Source organism: Lepeophtheirus salmonis, chromosome 4 (genome assembly GCF_016086655.4).
Source record: "Lepeophtheirus salmonis chromosome 4, UVic_Lsal_1.4, whole genome shotgun sequence".
NCBI lineage: Eukaryota > Metazoa > Arthropoda > Copepoda > Siphonostomatoida > Caligidae > Lepeophtheirus > Lepeophtheirus salmonis.
Window position 1 is genome coordinate 27,862,921 of NC_052134.2, and position 19,072 is coordinate 27,881,992.

The 19,072-nt window shown below is 33.0% G+C and overlaps 1 protein-coding gene and 1 long non-coding RNA gene across 2 annotated transcripts; one reads left to right on the plus strand and one right to left on the minus strand.

Annotated features, from left to right (window-relative positions):
- Window positions 1–3,174: 3,174 nt before the first annotated feature.
- On the minus strand, window positions 3,175–6,742 carry Naa35 (N-alpha-acetyltransferase 35). The gene is made up of 8 exons (XM_040711023.2): window positions 6,126–6,742; window positions 5,608–6,012; window positions 5,192–5,548; window positions 4,596–4,820; window positions 4,394–4,534; window positions 4,070–4,343; window positions 3,759–3,999; window positions 3,175–3,696 (listed from the first exon to the last, which is right to left on the minus strand). Exons 1-8 carry the CDS (start codon window positions 6,354–6,356, stop codon window positions 3,426–3,428), a joined length of 2,145 nt encoding a protein of 714 aa, XP_040566957.1. The 5' UTR covers window positions 6,357–6,742; the 3' UTR covers window positions 3,175–3,425.
- Window positions 6,743–14,131: 7,389 nt separating this feature from the next.
- LOC139905192 (uncharacterized) lies at window positions 14,132–17,826 on the plus strand. Its single transcript, XR_011779756.1, has 4 exons — window positions 14,132–16,240; window positions 16,636–17,144; window positions 17,206–17,642; window positions 17,722–17,826. It is a non-coding gene; the product is annotated as an uncharacterized lncRNA (long non-coding RNA).
- Window positions 17,827–19,072: the final 1,246 nt, after the last annotated feature.

The following is a 19,072-nucleotide window of genomic DNA, read 5'->3' on the forward strand; positions in this document are numbered from 1 at the left end:
CTCATTGTTCCTCAAATAACGGGATACTCTTTCCATTGTTCCTTCCCTTGGGTATTATTACCCCAAGAGGGACTTTTTTCTCACTGTTTACATCTTATTACATAATTTTCAGAATATTTCCAAAAATGAACCAGTTATCGAGTGTTATTTTTTCGACAACATTATTCTTCATATTTTTTTTTGTTTTTTGCAAGTACGAAAAAAATATTGGAAGGTTTGAGTTCCTTTTACAATTCCAATAAATGCTATTTACTATTTTTTTCAAAATTAGTTCTTTTTTTTGCAAAATTAGTGCTATAAAAATTCCTAATTTTTATTTGGGAATTTTTTAAAGTTAATAAAAATATACTTCTCATATAGACAATTTTTAGGTGCATATATATGAGGGGGGGGGTTATTTTATTAAAAACTTTAGCCCAACTTTTCTTATGAATTTATGTCTTGGGAGCATTTTGGCAAAAAAATCGGTTAAAACAACCGACCCCCCTACCCCAAATTACTTTTTTACCCCTTAAAACCGCTTATTATTATTATCACAGAAAAAGGAAGAAATTTGCATATGTTGAAGACAATAATGAAATTTATAATAAAAGCGATAGGTTTACAAAGATATAAATTGAGGAGATATATTTTTTAAGGTCAAAAGTCCCCAAAAAGCTCATTTTTCCCAATTTTATATTCTTAAGTGGGTATGTTGTTTTGTAGAACTTATTATAAATAATTATACAATTTAAATCTGAATACTAAAATAATATTAATGATATTATATAAAGTTTATTCAGATAAATTATCTATAACTCCATCAAAATCATAGCATGTTAAATTAGCATTATGGCATATGTTTAATAGATATGTTTTCAAATTATTTGCATATTTATCCACTGATAATGTTCTATAGTTTTCTTTCAATTTGAATAAAGATGATGTTCTTGGCATAGATAGACTGGTGGCCTTATGGTATCGAATTTCTATATAGAACCGTTCGATTTTAGCTTTTTCTGATATGTTAGAATTGGTGAATCCATCTACTTCATCTGGTTTCGTGAAGGAACCACCTTTAGACTGAAGTTAGTGTAAGTCAGAATTTCATTTTCTATCCAAATTCTTATTTTGAGCATCATTAACACTAAATCCCATTTTTTTCAAGTTTTGTTGTCAATCATTCTATCTCTTCCAGATCGCTACAAGCCCAACATCTATAGGTCAATTGACTTTGCCTTCATCATGCTGTTACCCGCAGAAGTCAAATTACAAACCCCACCAATGGATAACTCATATTGAGCGGAACATACATGCCTTTCAGCTGCCAGGTTGATAATAGGCGCATTCTCAATTTTGGATGGATCTTTTTTTTGCTAACAAGGAGACTGCTGTTTGAAATGCAATCTCCAAATCCAAAGACATCTGCTCTCTGTCGGTGGAATTCCTTGGCTAATTTTGGAAGAGAAGTAGCAATCTTAATATTCCTTTACAACACTACTAATTGCAAAAGGAGTTTCGTCCAGATATTTCCAAGATTGAAATGACTCCATAGTTGTGAATTTAAAGGCTGGCTTAGAAATATTTCGAAGATCTTTAGGATTGGATGTCTTAAGATAATGATAGAGTTCCTTCATTCTAAGGGTCAATTTATTGTATCCCACATTAGTGGATGTTGTCATTAATAGAAAAGGCTCAATTAAGTGAATACCTATCAATACACTCACTGCCAAATGGATTATCAGAAAATCGACGTCCTCAAATTACATCACAATGCAAGCCAGACTGTCAGTGACATGTTCATTTTTGAAAGGAAGGAACAAATATAGGGATCGAGGTAAAGAATCACAGCACAAAGGTAAACAAAACCCTTAAACCGTTGTTTTCGGAATCCTAGACCTAAATTTTCCCTAGGTAACATATAAATTGAAAATTGGGAACTCTGTCCATGATTTATGTTTAAAATCTAGACTGAAAAGATTTGTAATACAATGTATATTGTTCAGTGATGTAATTGTGCTGACTCATAGCAGTTGTCAGGAACATACTATGTATTTTTTCTGAGCCTATTCCTCCCTCTATTACTCTAAAAAGGGTTGACGAGTTCACGGTTAAACATTAGCACTGAATGTGTATGCCATAGAAGATGATCTGGAATATCATCTGTTCCCAATTCAAGGGCAACCATTTCTTCAATTCCAAAATTGAGACTAGGGGGGGGGGGCTTAAATGTTCTTTTTTCTTTAATATAGTTTAGAGTATTCTTTCCATCGCTGACTATTGATAAAATATTAAGAACTGTTAGTCTAAGCTGAGTCAGATTATCTCTAGTCTCAGATGAAACGGAAATGGTAGGAAAAGCACGATATTTGCACTTTACTGTGATCCCCTAAACAGAGAGATTTGCGATCATGAGACTTTGTAAATTACCTTACTTAACCGGATTAATATACTGTGAAGAATCCAAGAGAATAAGAATTAGAATTATCAGGATCTTTTTCGACAAAAACGAAAAATTCATATTATATGTTTTAACTACTAGTGTATAGAAGTTCTTTTCCGTTTTTATTTTTTTTTCTCTATTAATTTGACCATTTTCAAGGTGATATCCATCTTCCTCCTTAGCCCGAGCAACGCCGGGTAATCCTTTGCTATTATTACATGAATTCAGGGTGGGTTCCGACCCTTTTGTTAGTCGCGTTGGCACACAAGACAACATGTGGGCCGGGATATCAACTTGGATTAAAGTGGATTGAGTCCCTGATTGTAATATGAATTGATGAATGGTGCTGACTCTAAATCAAGCCTTTGTGGACATGCTGCATATCCCATGGGCCGAGCATCAGTAAGTGTATCTGGAAAGGGTCTCGGAAGATAATGTGAAATTTATGAATTGAATGATTTTGCACATAAACGGTTTTGTTCACTTATTTTACACATTAAAGGTCTACTTCAGTTATTATGGACATAAACTAGTAATTTTGCATATTTATGAATTTCTTAATTTAACTGAGACATATATTATTTACCCTTATACGTGTGCGTTAACCCACCTTAACTTCGTTCTTTAAAAACATTATATGGGCTAAATTTTTATGGCTTTCACCGCCAAGGTGAACCCTTTGGATTATAAGACTAATAACTGAAGACGTTCTTAAGCCTCCACATTCATAACATAAATATTCAAGTTCCTCGTTTTGTAGATTTAATTATTATTATTAATATTTATTTACTAAATTGTTACAGATGAGTTATTAATCTAAAAGAACAAATAGATAAATAAATGTATGCACAAATAATAATTATTGACAAATATGATTTGGAAGCAACGGCAACAACAAATTGAACTTCTCAAATATCAAAGAAAATCGTTCTTTTATTGGGCTTTTTAACCAACAAACTAATAATATTTATAGAAGTAGTGAAGGATGTATAAATGTAGCTGACTAGACAAATTTAATAACTGGAAAGGTTCTATGGAGTGAAAAATCAAAGTCAATTTTCCGTTTAGAGTCCCTAGATAGAATACTAGATACGACAAAGTTGTTTTTAGCAACAGACTCAAGCTTATTGAACTCTTCTGTAGATATGACTTTGGATTGTGATGAAGACGCTAATTCAAATATTTTTCTTGAGCTAGCAAAGTCTTTCGCGGCTGCATTGAAGATGTGAGATGTTTCCCATTGGTAAAAGTGGTTATAAACTTCCAGATACTGACTGAAAATAAAATATAAAAAATTTATGAAGGCTTCTGATCACTTCTAAAATCTTCAGTCTACCTATATTGCATCAAAGGAGGGGATGACAAAATAGAAAATGGTGCAAAACGTCTTTCATATCTAACTCTAACATTATCAAATTCACTATCAGGGATCATAATCTGATTTTCCTTCTTTAAGCCCACTAACAATTTAAAATAGCCGGCACATAGAATAGAGTATCCTTGGTAACAAGTAGCCTCTTTTGTATGAGGATGAGACTTTTTTTTGTTATTGTTCTTGAGTTTTTTCTTGTTCTTACCTAAAAGTTTTAAGAGGGAAAAATTAATTATTATAAAGTAGGTACTAAACCTATGGACTAAATTATTTACCAGAACTATTTTGCGACTCATTCAGTTGTTCTTGTCGCAATAAATGTGTTTCTGCTCTGCATAAACAAGAGGTTAGCCAAGGATACAAAAGCTCATACAAATACCAATAAATATAGGTGAACTCGTGAGTTGAGTAAAGTTCTAATTCGAAGCCAGACAAGAGATAACGAACCATAAATCTAAGAATATGATAAAGGAGCCAAGTAGAAAAATTGCAATATAGCAATTGATTCTCTTTGGTTGTATGATTCCATTTGCTATCTAGTTTGTCTGCCTGAAAAAAGGATATAACATTTTGAGAAAATGTATATTTTCCATAATTACCTCTTCCTGAATAATTGCAAAATGTTCTAAAAGCATTGCGATTTTGTCTCTTTGTCTTGCACGATTATGTCCTAAGATAACTAAAGCTCTTCCCATGGCAGAGCAACATTTAACGAAAAAATAATTGACAGATTCACTCAACTACGTAGATAAAATTATACATACAAAGTGTAATTAAAATTAAGATATAGATTATCCCTACGCTATTTTGATTTACGAGGGCAGGCGGTGCTATAAATGATCTACAAGCTTCTCTGAGTAATTCTGGAAACGGTGAAGTTTCAATAGACGATGCGTTTGGCGGAAAATTTTGTGAATCGCTACGATTTCCTTGCCCTTTAACATTTTTAAAGGGTTGATATAAAGTCTGTAATACAGACCTAGTTAAAACACAAGTTCCGTCATGCCCAAATTCCATAAAAAAGTCCTAAATTAATAATATAGCAAGTTAGTTAAAGACAAGTTTTGAGACTCAGTAATTATACATTCCCGCAAAATAAGGCAACATATCCAAAAATGTTTAAAGGAACACTATTACTCAATATCATTTTTGAATTTCAACATCCAAGAATGAGATAATTATCATTCATTTAACTCATCACGATTTTTGAGATAAACTAATATATATCGAGTACATATATTCAGAAATGATTCGATATTCAGAAATATCATTGATAAATGCTTTGGTATATGGTTGATTGTTTTAAGCAGAACCCCTTCATACTAAGATAAGAAGTAATACTCCTCAATTTGAAAACCAAAAACTGGTAAACAGTCAATAATATATTGTAAACTAACCAGAATTGTGTGATACGACGTAAGATTCGTAACTGAGGTAGCATGAATTAATCTCTGAACCATTTCTTTTAAATATATTATGGACGGTTCTCTATTCTTAAATTTAGTAGCTCCCATGTATGTTCTAGGAAGTAAACCTTGAATAGCAAGGGGATCGAAACCTGGAAGAAGACCCTCTGCGTAATCTTCTCTTTTAATTCCATGAGAAAGCGTTTCCAAAATACTTGGAATTTGTTCTAGAGCGTTATTAAGTCGCTTCTTTCCTTCTTCGACATCGTCATGATAGAGACGAAAAAGTCCCAAATATAACAACCGAACAAATCTAAGACGTGACAAAAGACCAAGAGCAAGCTCATTCTGAAAAATAAAACAAAAAGGATTAAGTTTGTGTACTAGGTAAAGGAATTTCTCGGTACCTCCAAAAGTTCTTGATCAGAGAGATCTTCACCAGTTTTGGGTTTTGATTTTCTGATCAACTTTTGCAACTCTTCCTCAGCTTCTCTAAGAGTTGCAGATAATTGGAAGTCCGTCATAGAAGTGTAAAAGTTAACCCCAAATGTTCGAATTTGAAAATCTTCTTCTTCAAAAACCCCTACTCGAAAAATGGTTTCTTTCATAATCGAGACTAGTTTTAAAAAACCTAGAGAGATGGCGTTCAAATAAACATCTGTGACTTCGAGAGGAGAATGGAGATAGAGATTTGTTAAAACGGTATCCGCAAGGTAGTGGCCCTCTAGCCACGACACAAGACACAAAAGAGTTTCGTCAATGATACCGATTCTTTCTGCAAGTGTCACGTCCTTTATTTTTACATGTTGAGCCTAGAAGACACAATTAATCATGTAATTAGCTGCATCATTCTTAAAAATTGAATTAATTTCAATTTAAATGTTAAGGATGTGAAAAAAGTAAAAAAGTAATAAAGGCGCAATACTTGGACGGCAGTTGCAAATGTAAAAGGCTTCCTCTGAGGTCGAGACACCCAAGCATCCATCACAGGATCCATGAGCTCGATTGCACTCATGGCCTGCATTAAACTGAATCTTGGACTGTGAAGAATCTCCCCTAAATCCAATTCTGAACATGCTTTCAAAAAAGGCTCCGTCACTTCCTCATATGATCCTTTTCCTTCATCCCAAGGGAAGGAAATCTTGTCTCCACTCATCGAATATAGAGAATATTGAATATTCCCAATGATGGTGCAATGATCACGTCGGTCTAAACCTCTTAGTCTTGGTCTTGATTATTTACAAAAGCACATGAACCATTACCTTACTATTGTTTCATGACGTATTTCATCACATTCTATTAGCTAAATAATACTAATACAAATCTCATCCAATAATATCTTTCAGAGAAACAATTTTCTCATTCATATGACGTCAAACAGTTTGACGTAGAATTTGAAGATTTGTTTTTTATTTTCATTAGTGTTGGATTGGTTTAAACACACTAATAAGACTCAAGTCCTACCAGTCCTTTTCTAATTAAATTTTTCAGTCTTACGACCAGTTCCTATTCGTCTTTTATTGTAACGACAACAGCTGAAATGACATAATTATTTACTATGTCCTTTTACTGTTCAACATAACCTCTTTCAAAGGACAAGATGCATGAAGCACGTAAAAATAAAATGTCCAAGCCTGAAGTAAGTAGGAGGTGCGTGGCTAGGACTTATTATTATAAATTCTAGCTCCTTCAATTCTAGCTATCATTTATTATTTTCTTCTTTTTTATATTATTCAATTTATGAGTAAAGAATAGCTAGAACCGTAGTAGCGAAAGACCGGTCCTTAGAACCATTGAATGATAGGAAAAATCGGACCCATTAAAAAAAAGACGGATTGAGCAATCAGTCCTTAGGATCTTAAGACAGATCCAACACTACTTTTTCAATTTGCCTTCATAAACATTATTCAGCTGATTCATAGGGGAGACCAAAGTAGGTTGTCATTTTTAGAAGAAATATTTATATATTATTTATTATATGAATCCTGCCTTACTTCAAATATGAAATAAAAAAGAGTTTTCGTTTGACGTCAGTATTGTTGATATAGGCAGTTTTGAGGCCCTAAACAACCAAGATTTATGGCAATGAAAACCCTTTTTTTCATGAATATTAAGAAATAGTCCACTTTTGGGTGTCAAGATGAGACAAACAAACAAAAGAACTTAAACATTACTATCAATTAAAAGTATATCCCTCAAAACCTAGTTTCATTATACATCTGACCTATAAAGTAATATCTACTAATCATTAGTTATTTCATCGAACTATACAATGGAAAAAGTAAGATATTTATCTTTAATTATCCATGGATTACCTAACATCTGAATAAACTATTCCCTTTTAAAATCACCCAACCTAAATACTATTGTTTTAATTCAATAAATTATATAAAAATATTATTTAAGTTTTATCGTCAATTAGTTATAATTAAATATTATTTTGCCTAGAAGGTGATTATTCTTCCTAAACGTGAAATATGCCTTCAAATTGTGTGGTTCCTTTTTGCTACAGTTATAAAACAACTAGTCGAAAGATCAATGATATTAAAATAAGAACTTCTTGGTATAAATTTCCTGCATAAAAGATGGAAATTCTTAAGAAATGGAAATCAATAAACCAACAAATTAAATATTTTGTAAAAATATATAATAACTCAGATATTAAGCAATCCATGGATAATTAGAGAAAAATATCTTATCATTTCCATTGTGTTAGCTAGTTTTTATTTACAATATGGATTTATACATTGTATATTTCGATATAATAACTAATGTTTAATAGGGTCAGATATATAATGATATCTGATGAGTATTTATATGCAATAATTATCACTTAAATAGATCGTAAATCCGTTGATGGTCTACAAAAGTTGTCTACTCTCTTCATTTCAAAACAAACTTAATGGACTAAATATAATGTAGTAGGTGAGTCGTAAACGAAAAATTGATGAAATAGAATTAAGGGGGAAAAAGTTTTTGAGAGAATATGATATTTCAAATTTTTCGGAGCTTCAACAAAAATTAGACATCAATTGTGTACCTACAAAACTAAGAGTTGGATGTGAGATTAGGTTCAATTTATGTACATAACAAAATCGGATTCAGGTATTATCCACAACCCAGAAAATTAGTAAAATGGAAATCTCTTTCTGAGAAGATAATTAATTATTATTATTTTTTATTTAATTAATTATTGATAACTAGTGTTAATTCATATTAGGTTGTCGTCTTATTGGTTTCAGTGTTATAATTCAAAGAGATTTGAAATTTTATATGTGGAATACTACCAATAAGATTTTAATCAATGAAATAATTCATTTGGTTGTTGTAGAGTAAATAAATACATGTAGCGAAGTTTTAAATTTACTTGCTTTTTTGAAGACGTTACGTATGACTCCGTATGAGGACGTTACCGAAGAAGATGCAATTATTAGAATAAACAGCTTCAGTCAACCCATTTCATATCTACCTCAATTAATTTCAGATTAAAAAATTTCATTTATTTCCTAGCAATACATGATAAGATTTTCAAATAAAAATAATAATTATAGAACAGAACAAGAAATAATAAGTTTGTTCTAACATGTTACTTTATAGGTGAATTAATGCGCATGATAAATGTATTCATGAGTTTTTTGAATTAAAGATTCATATCTAAATATAATGTACCGTGTCTTCAGTTCGAGTAGTGAGCATAATAGTAGACATTAACTAAGTCTACTGTATTCATGTCATAGTTTATTAAAAGCGTAGCTATACATTTGTAATTCCGTTCTACCCTAGCTATTTTAGAAACAGATACCAAAACTTTACAATAAGAATCTAGTCACCCTGAATCTCACCCCTCTACGACATGTGTTCCTTCTCTTACATCATCCTCTTTCTGCTGATAGCCTTAACTTCAACTAAGGGATATACGGAGGAACTTTGACTATAGCTACGCTTTGAATAAAATATGACCTTAATACAGTAGACTAAGTCAATGTCTACTATTTTATGTCATAAATACAAATGTATAGTTACGCTATGAGTCATTTGTAATCCTACAAAGTTGTTTTACTCCAAACCAGTTGGAAAGAAGGAGCACAAATTAAAACACAATTATTATATACTTTGCTAAGTATCCATTTGCGATACGTCGTTAACTTCGAATCTTAAAACTGGCCTGAAACAAATAAAATAATATTTTATCAATTATAAATTAACTATTTCCAAATAGAAACATTATAAACCCGATGAAAAGCTCGTGATTCCTCACTCCAAAAACCTGGTTTGAGAACTTTCTCCACTGAACTGTCATTAGCTCTTTTCAAAGCTACAATGCCTCTTTAGTTATGAGATTTAAATACTTCAATATTAATACCTGTCATTTGCAGGATCTCTTAACCATTTATTAGTTGTCTGAGTAGCAAAAGGGTGACAATTTCCCTCAAAATCGCAAACAATTTATCTTTTAATTCTAGTCTTATTTAATGATATGTCTGACTGGATCCAGTCTCTCGCATGAGAGAAACTTGCTAAATTAATTCCACTTCTAATATGGCCTAAACTTGAATTTTTCTATACCCAAAAAGGGGAGAAAATAGAAAATCGATATCTATTCTATAGCTCGAAATTAATAAAGTTAAAGAACTAGCTCTAGCTATACCTGCCAAAGCTATTAAAGTAACAGTCTTTTTTGCCTGTATTTCATTTGATAAAGCTATGCAGACACCCTGAATCTTTATTTTTATTACGGATCATTTTAACATTCCAGGTATCTTGATATTAAAATAACGGAGGATTTAAATTGAATTGACCTCACAAGAATCTGGTCAACAACTTATCTGATGATAACACCTCCTTAATTAATTATTTACTATATCCGTTTTTCTTATTGCAAGGGCGCTATTGGAAGACGTGGGATGTGATGCTAAGTAATTAATTACCACATTCCCTAACACGTTAAAGGGAGATAAACCCTCTGCTAAATAAAACTTAAAAGAAAGTTTAAAACCCCCATGTGTAGGTCCTCTTAGTTGAGGAACGAATATCAGAAAAAAATTATATTAATTGCCTTTGAATCGAAACCTTGATTTAATAAAGGCCCCTCTAAATCAACCATGCTATCAGACCCCCTAATTCTATGAGGTTTTGAGTGACTAGGCACGAGAGAATTCTCCTCGCTACCCCCAATCCTAGTGACTCCCTCGATACCTCCTGCAACTGTAGGAACCATCTTGTCCCTGTTCATTAGGAAGTTATCATAATTGCTGGGGAGCAATTTTGTTTTTCCCATCTGCTTGTAACTTTCGGAAGCAGTGGAAGTGGAGGGAAGAAGTTACCTTTCTACTTCCACCTGATAGAGTACGCATCTAAGACCTTTGCTTGATCGTTTCTCATCGAAGATACGTTATTTGAGTTTGCGTGAAAATCTCTTGACATGAAGAAATCCACCTCGGGTTGGAGCAAACGGCATGATATTTGGTTGAATACTTCTTCCTTGAATCAGAACCCCCAAGTATAAAGAGACTCTCTTGATAAAAAGTCCAATGCGTGTTCGTGTTCTCTTTTGAAAGGAATCCAGAAAAAATCTGCCAAAATTCCTCTTTTTATCGAACACTTCTATATTATCATTTATCACAGCGATATCGCTTAGACGTTTCACCTTGGCATCACCCTTCTTAAAAACAAGTTGTGCTATTATCCACATGAACTAATATCTGTGAGTGATATGAAATCGAAATAACAATTTTTCTACAGATCACATTCCGAGCTCGTTAATATGAAGATTTCGATCATTCCCTGTCTACCGACCCTCATCAAAGGAGGCGTATGATAATGAAATGGCATAACCTGGTAAATTGAGCTTGAAAACAAGGATTATGTATAACACTGGGGCTAAACACAAGAAGAGCTAGGCATGCACAAAGGCAAAATTAAGTCATCTAAACAGATGCTATAAGTTATCTTAAGTTGTGACCTTATATATGAAATGACTTGTTTCAAAAGCTTAGTAAAAATTATCAAAGCTGTTGACCTTGAGGAAGGGTTAGGGTTCGAATGCTTTTTAGCCGCTGTCTACCCAAAAGGTATCTTTCAATACCCTGAACCCTCCATATCATATTAGACAAAACTCAGTCCTTCCGAACTTTGGCCTACATCCTTTTGATTGATGAAGGACCAAATATAAGATGGATTGGAGCCGAGTCTTATGATTCCTCCTCCAGGATTGATGTTTTAAGGGACTAAAAGTATCCTTCTAGCGTTCTTAATGAGGTTTTCTGTTCATTTTTAAGGCATTGCACCGAGTAAAAAGCATACCCTTCCACAAAAAAGAAGGGTTTCCATGAAGGAAAGATGGAAATTCTACCTTTCCTTTAATCACATGGCCATGGTTTAAAAAAAAAAAAATGGTTTCCTTCCTTGCTTACTGCTTCGTCCAAAAGATCGGCATAGAATAATAAAAATAGTCTGAATGATTTAGTATCAAAGAGTGTTAACGCTAATACAATCATTCAATATATATCGAAGAAGTCAAAGCTCTAGGAGATCGTGGAACAAGAGCTAAGAAAGATTGTTTAGACAGTGTGGTTTCCAATTTCCTCATAAGAATGGAAAAGTTTGCTTGCATAAAGCATCGAATGCACAAGATGTGATAAGAGAGGCCACTATGCAAGAGTATGCAGGTGTCTAGAAGTAAACTCTATTTTTATCATCAACTCTATTCAAAAACTTGAACTGAATAAATTACCCATCGATACATTGAATGTCCATGGAAATTACTTCAAAAATATAATAGCTACATATGAGAGTGGTGCAATTCTATCTGTCGCTGGATCAAGAGTTCAAAGTAAATATCGACTCCAACCCAATTAAAAGAGTATCGTTTAGATATATCTTTAACTTAAATTATTTATTTATTTACACATGCTGGAAGAGAGATTGTTGTATATTATTAATATGTAACTTCCCTATAAATAACTTTATAAATGTATATTATATTCTGTAAATTTATGCAAGACAAAATATATTGTAAGTTAGAAAAGATCAAACCCATCATTACAAGAAGTGTACTTATAACTTCTTAGTGACCACTAAAGGATGAATAGATAAATTTGGCACAAAATCTAAAGAATAGAAATGAGGCAATAAAGTAACAAATTATTTAAAAAATATTGTTAATATTTACGCGATGACAATTAAATGATACCAAAACAATCATTCCATTTGGTGATCAATAATTCCCTCAATTTCTTAGTACTTGGTTTGGACCTCCTTTTCGTATTGATGATATTCATCCATTCGTCAACTTCAGGAAGTTGGACCGATCAGGACCACCGTCTCCAACGTCAGCAAGTCCAAAACGTATGAGAGGAAGAAGGTCCCTGTCAAAAATACCAAATGGAACCGTAGGATTTGAAGAAAACAGCTCAGCCTAATCCCCTCAAGTCCATGAGGAACCATGCAATAGAATAGAGAATTTACAAAGTGTTCCTTTTTGACATGGGTGTTTGACTTCTTTATTATTCTTTTTGTTTCCTCGATAATATGCATACTAAAGAAAAAGTAAGGTCGGATTTAATTACTAGGTTGGACAATATTTTGAAATGTTTAGATCCACATCTAAATAAATGAAGTGCCCTTTTGATTTATAGTTATAAATGTTTCGGGAATTATTTCTTTTTGAATCTTTTTTAAATCTTCATCCAGAGTATTTAAATTATCCTGCATCAAAATTTTTTGATTATCTTGATTTTGAAGTACTTGACTCCTTTCATGTCTTAATGAAGAAGTGTTATATATTTTTAAATACTGGTAGTAGTCATTCCTTCTTTACTTGTTTCTTTATGTACATTGTAAATAAAATAAAGTGACTTGTAGGCAGTTCCAGAATATAATGTACTAAGACCTTCAACTATAATCCTTGATTAGGTATTCCCGTGTTTCACCTTTGGGAAGCCCTCATCCTGACGAGGATGGAATCCTTAATACGTTGATATTAACTCATAAATAAGAAAATACACATCACCTGTAGATAAGGATGAAGACGCTATCCAGATTGACGCCGAAGGAGAGATGAATGTACCTCAATGGAGCTCATTTCCAGTGAGGAGGAACTTCTTAGAATTAGGAACGCCAAGCTCATTAATTTGATACGGCATCATCTTATCGACTGTGGCTCTGATCCTTAATTTAATCAATTTGAGTACTGCTCCGGAGTCGTTGAAGCAGTAAAACCATCTTTTTTTGCCCAAAATGAGTCCGAGTTAGCCTGAAGCCAAGCTTGAGCCATGTGAGAGCTATGAACAGGAGCTTTGTCTTGCTACAAAATGGCTCTTGACATGTCTGGTAACATTTTCCTCGTTAAAAACAATCCGTTTTCTCGGCTCCATTGCATCGCAGTAGTGAGATTCTTCGTGAGTATGGTCTCCACATAGTATGAAGACGTCACAGTTTGTCCTAGAGGTATAAAATGAAGCTCACTAAGAGGCCGGTAGCTCATACGACCCCCGAGGGGAATTTTCATGGGAAACATCACTTTCAGAGTCGGCTCAACATCTTCCTTCTTGTGAGCCCAAACGCAATCAGTTTGACGATTGGGATGGTGAAACAGTTCAAAGGTGGACTCGTCAGAGAAAAGAACTCTTCTCCAGTCATTTATTGACTAATTTTTCGTCTCACGACAAAAAAATAAGTTTGGTCTACTTCTAAATCTCCGTAAATTTTGGCCCTTGTTCACAAGGCACTCCTCGGAAAGGTGACATTAAGAAACCCATTCATATAGGTTGGTTCCTTACCTTAAATTGGTATCGATGCAGATTTTTAAGAGTTTCTAAGTCTATGTGCTTTTATTTTTATTTCTTCCCTTTTCTTTTTTTAAAGAAGCGACAAATTAAAAAAAGAGGACAGCAATTTTTTTTTTTTCATACTTTACGCATTGTTAATGGGTGAGATGTCCTAGGATAGTCAATCAGCTCTCCTATTGCACTATGCTGGTCGTGAGGTTTAATATTGGAAGAAGGCCTTGAGAATGGAGAAAAAACGAAATTAGGGCAGGATTTTGTAATTGTTTTTGAAGGAGGCAAAGTTCCCACTTATGGTGAAGTTTCCCTCGATATCAAATTTGTTGACTCGAGGTCACACAATTTAAACTTCATTTACATAGTGATCACTCAGCCCATATTAGGATATTTAGGCTCCTACTATTGTGCAGGCGGCACACACAAAATTGTTCAAAGATATCCATGGAGTCAAAATCTACATTGGCGACGTGTTGGTTTTTCTAAAGCTAAAGGAGAACACCTGAAAATGTTGAGAGCCGTCTATTCAAGAATCAAAAGGGTTGGTGGTTGCTTAAAAGCCACCAAATGTTTTTGGTTTTCCAAGGAACTCACTTACCTCGGTTTCCAAATATCCGAGGAAGGAAAGTCTTTGGATCCTGGATTGGTGAAGTCTGTTTGGAATTTTCCTGTTCTTTCAAATGTTAAATTATTCTTGGAACTTGTCTAATTTTACGGTTATTTCATTCAAAACCTTTCCAAATGTTGCAGCGCCTATTTATGAACTACTAAATAAAGGATGGGATTTATGGATAATAATAGCATCGTGAAGATTAAGGATTATGTCGGTAATATTCTGGCTGAATGCATTACGACCCTTCCTTGCCTTAATTCTTGTCAACAGGTGCTTTTTCCTTGGGTCTTGGCACTATTTTATTCCAATAGGATAAAGATTTGAGCGGCTTGTTACCTTTTCCTCGAGAAAGCTTTCTGGATCTGAAATAAATTATTCTCAGATAGATAAAAAAGCCACTGCAATCATTTATGGACTTCAAAAATATGAACGCTATCCCATGGGACGTTTATTCACAATCAAAACAGATCATCGTCCCTTGTAATATATTTTAAAATTCTAATTCCTAGAAAAGAGTTACCTTCAGTAGTATCTCTCCGTCTTTCACATTTTTTTTTTTTTTTTAAGTTCCTTTAATTACTTAAATGGAGTTGCACTGATTGAGTATAAGTAAACATTATAGTATTATATTTACTCCATCTGACCTAGGAATCTTTTGAGGAAATCTATATACAGAAAGTATATATCTTTCTCTAGGAATCGCTTGGGCGCGAACACACCTTGAATTCAAGAGAATAACTTCTCCCGAGCTCGTTGTCCATGAGCTACGGCGATTCCATTTCACGTTTTGTAATTACGACATAAATGTTTAATTACAACGTCAAATATGTATAACCTGTGCATTTTTCCAATGCTGACATATTGTCTCGCAGGCTTGTACCCGTTCAATCTTTTTCCGTCCAATCGTTCATTTTCTAAAAACTTTCCGTTCGCTGTTCATTTTTGAATTTTTATTTATTGATTTAATATTTATCTCTAAAAAATACTCATTAATATATAAAACCCTTTTTGTTTAGTATTACATGAAATGAGCCTCAAGGGCTTAGTTTACTAAAAGCAAAAAAGGCAATCCTATGGGTCCTAAAATGATACTCTCAATTTTTATAAAATGGTGTCCAATTTCTTCATATTGTTTTTGTCTTTTTAATATCCTCAAAATAGAGGCAGTACTTTTATTCAAGGGAACCTCCAATTTATTTTCTACAACCTCTCTCCTTTAAGAAATAGCTGAGCTAACGTTTTTTTTTTTTTTTTTTTTTTTGAGTTACCGTATTTAATGGAAAGGTTGACCTGTGGCATAGACAATATTGGCAAATGCTAAGTGGGTCGTTCATTCAGTGGTGCCATAATGGGTACAAAGAAGAAGAAAAAGGTGGTGTTGGCCCTTACCCGACTTACGGTCCGAGCTTAATTCTTCCAACATTATAGTTGAGCCAAGTTGTGCCTATAAAACTAGGGTCTGGTGGGCCTTCAAATCTCAGACCCAGTCGTATATCATTTTTTTATTTTCTAGCTGAACTTTCTCTGATTGGTTTTTGATTGCTTTACTGATTTTTTCATAAGTTCAAAATTCCTCCGGTGAGTTCACCTCTGATATACACAAAGTGGTCCTAGTTTGTCTATAGTCTTAACATCTCCAGACAGGTGGGTTCTATTTATATTATTATTATTTATTGTTAGAGACATTAATGCAAGATTTTGAGGCGAAGTTAGTCCCGAATCACTTTTCGATATTTTCGGCTTCAACCCGACCTAAATGCACTGATCCAACCAGTTTATAGCTGAACTTCTTAGTTTGAACATATCAAGGGCATATCAACGGTATACGCTATACATATATTCGTATAGTTGTAATATTTTTATTTTGTAACACTTGTATAAAGTTTTCTTTTTGTAACACTTGTTACATTTTTTTATTAGTTATTAGAAGTATTTATTTTTTCTCAGAATATAATAAATGTCAAAGGGAATTAATATATTCAGCTTTGTTTAACAGTATAATATTGAATATACATATTATTGACTAATATTTTGTATAGGACATTAAATGGATTCTGATTGGCCCTGTTCGATTGCATCGTTGATAACTCAACTTAGTTAACTAAATCCAACTAACTTAGTTTATAACATTCGAGATAAAGTGTTAGAGAACTACAGTAATATGGTCAAGGACAATAGCATGAATGGTGTCTAAGAGGGTCTTAGCTTCAAATGGATTTGGACCGAAAAATCGGTCAAGGAAAAAATTACTTAAGACTGAATCGAAAAAAAAAAATTCGGTGTTGTACCGAGTCTCAACAATAATGAAATAACTTAGCTCAGTCACAATTCCACTCATAAGATGGAGTTTGTAATGTATAGGGCAAACCATCCAGCGAGTGTGTCTAAAAACTGGGAGCGAAACTTTTGGTACTTTCGATTCAAAGTTACAGTTTTGGGGGATAGAATATCCTGTGATGCTGGTATAAAAATGACAATCTTCTATATTTCATATTACACTAGAAGAGTGAATATAAAAAGTAGTTGAAATTTTCAAACTATATTTTAGGTAAAGAACTCTACAAAGGCTATATATTTTTTTTTAAATACCCCCTTATGCCGTTTTGTAGAGCCGTGGATTACAAAAATTGCTCTGGAGCTGAGGAGGATACATTTTTTCATTTCCAAGGAACGATTTCCTTGGAAGGTAATGGGTCCTAAAAATGCAAAGACATCTTTGGAAATCATTAGATAATTTTGGATTTTTTTCTAAACATTTTGAAAAAAACCAAATCATGAAGAATTCCAACTATCAAACCATTCCAGCATTGTTTAAACATCTCAAACCGAAAGTTCCAAGGCTCATTAAAAACTTCAAGAAACCTTTTTTTCATTCCAGAGAACAATGGTGATGCTATAAATCAATTTAATAATTAAGGAAATCTCAAACAACTACATCCATACCTTTCTCCTTATTTGGAGCCTACAACTTCAGAAAATGGAGGAATATACTTAGTAAATATGAATCTAATTTCATCAACAATAGAAAATGAATCTTCTTATAATCGTAATTTTGTTTTTGTATTAGTTACTTTATCTTTAAAAATAATCATTGCTTTATATGTATAACATACATTTCCTCTAAGGTAAAACATCTAAAGGATATTAAAGAAGAAGTGGAAGGAGAAAGAAAATTTTTAAGTCTTTAGAAAAGCGCCTCCCTTCGGTATTTAATTTAGACCATATAAAAATTTTAAGTTACAAGTCTTCACATTCCAAAATTCACCTATGGTCATTTAAAACATCGAGAATTCAATTCAGTTATGATTCGTTGAGGATACGTTGTCTAATGGAGGATTAATCTGTTGTGCCAAGAACTGTTTGGATGAATTTGCAAAAATAGAAGCTATATTCAAATCTTATGACAATCAATGCAAAAAAATGAAAAAAAATGTAAACTCAATAACAGAAGTAGCAGTTCGATTAATTAAGTAGTCTATAAACGTCTCCCAAATGTAATTAAATGTTATATTTCACTGTGTATGTTAGGATAAGAATGCACATACATTTAGAAATGTAAACTGTGATTATCAAAGAAAATAGAATAGCTTATTTTACTTTCGGAAGCCGAAGAATGTGTATGTGAAATAAAGTAAATTATTCCATTAGTTAATAATAATTAATTGTGTATGTAAGCTCAATAATTTTTTTTTTATTATTATTCATTTAATCTATTCTAGTTCTTTTCAGGGCATTGGATATCTGTCACAAGGGAGGGGGGTCTGAAATCTCATGGTGTAACTCTTACTATAGGCCTCTGGTCAAGGTGAGTATCTCGATATAGTCAACTTGTCTTTAGGAAGACACTTAGAGACAAAACAAGGTTAATAGAATTACAAGGTTAGACCATCATGTAATCGGGCTTGCTAGAGTTTTCAATATGATGTATTTTACCAACTGCTCGTAACACAGGCAGGTTTTGAGGAAACACGCAACCAATCATAGTCTATGACGTCACTATTGCTAGAAATATCAATTTCATGTATCGTATCGAATGCAGGGAAGGAAAAACAGATTTTGACAACACACACGACCACTCATCTACTATGACGTCAATATTAAAAGCGTGGTGGAAGTAAAACATCAGTCGTACATGCGTTTTAATATAACCTTTTATTTTTATAAAACTTGAAGACAAAGTATCTTGGTCTTTAGTAGTCCTTAAATATATATATATATATATACAATGACGTATTAATTTATACCAATGTTTCGTAATTTGTTCCGTACCGCATCCTAAGGGGTGTGGAGGAGACAAATGGGGGTGGTAAGAAATTTCCCCTTGCATAGGGGTGTTGAACACAAAGTTCTATCTATATCTTTAAAATTATGAAATTTCATATTTTATATGTGATCATATAAGTAAAATTTTAGAAGTAAAAACAATGCCTAGATTGAAATTAATAATGGCCATGAAATTTGGAGCTACCTAGCGGA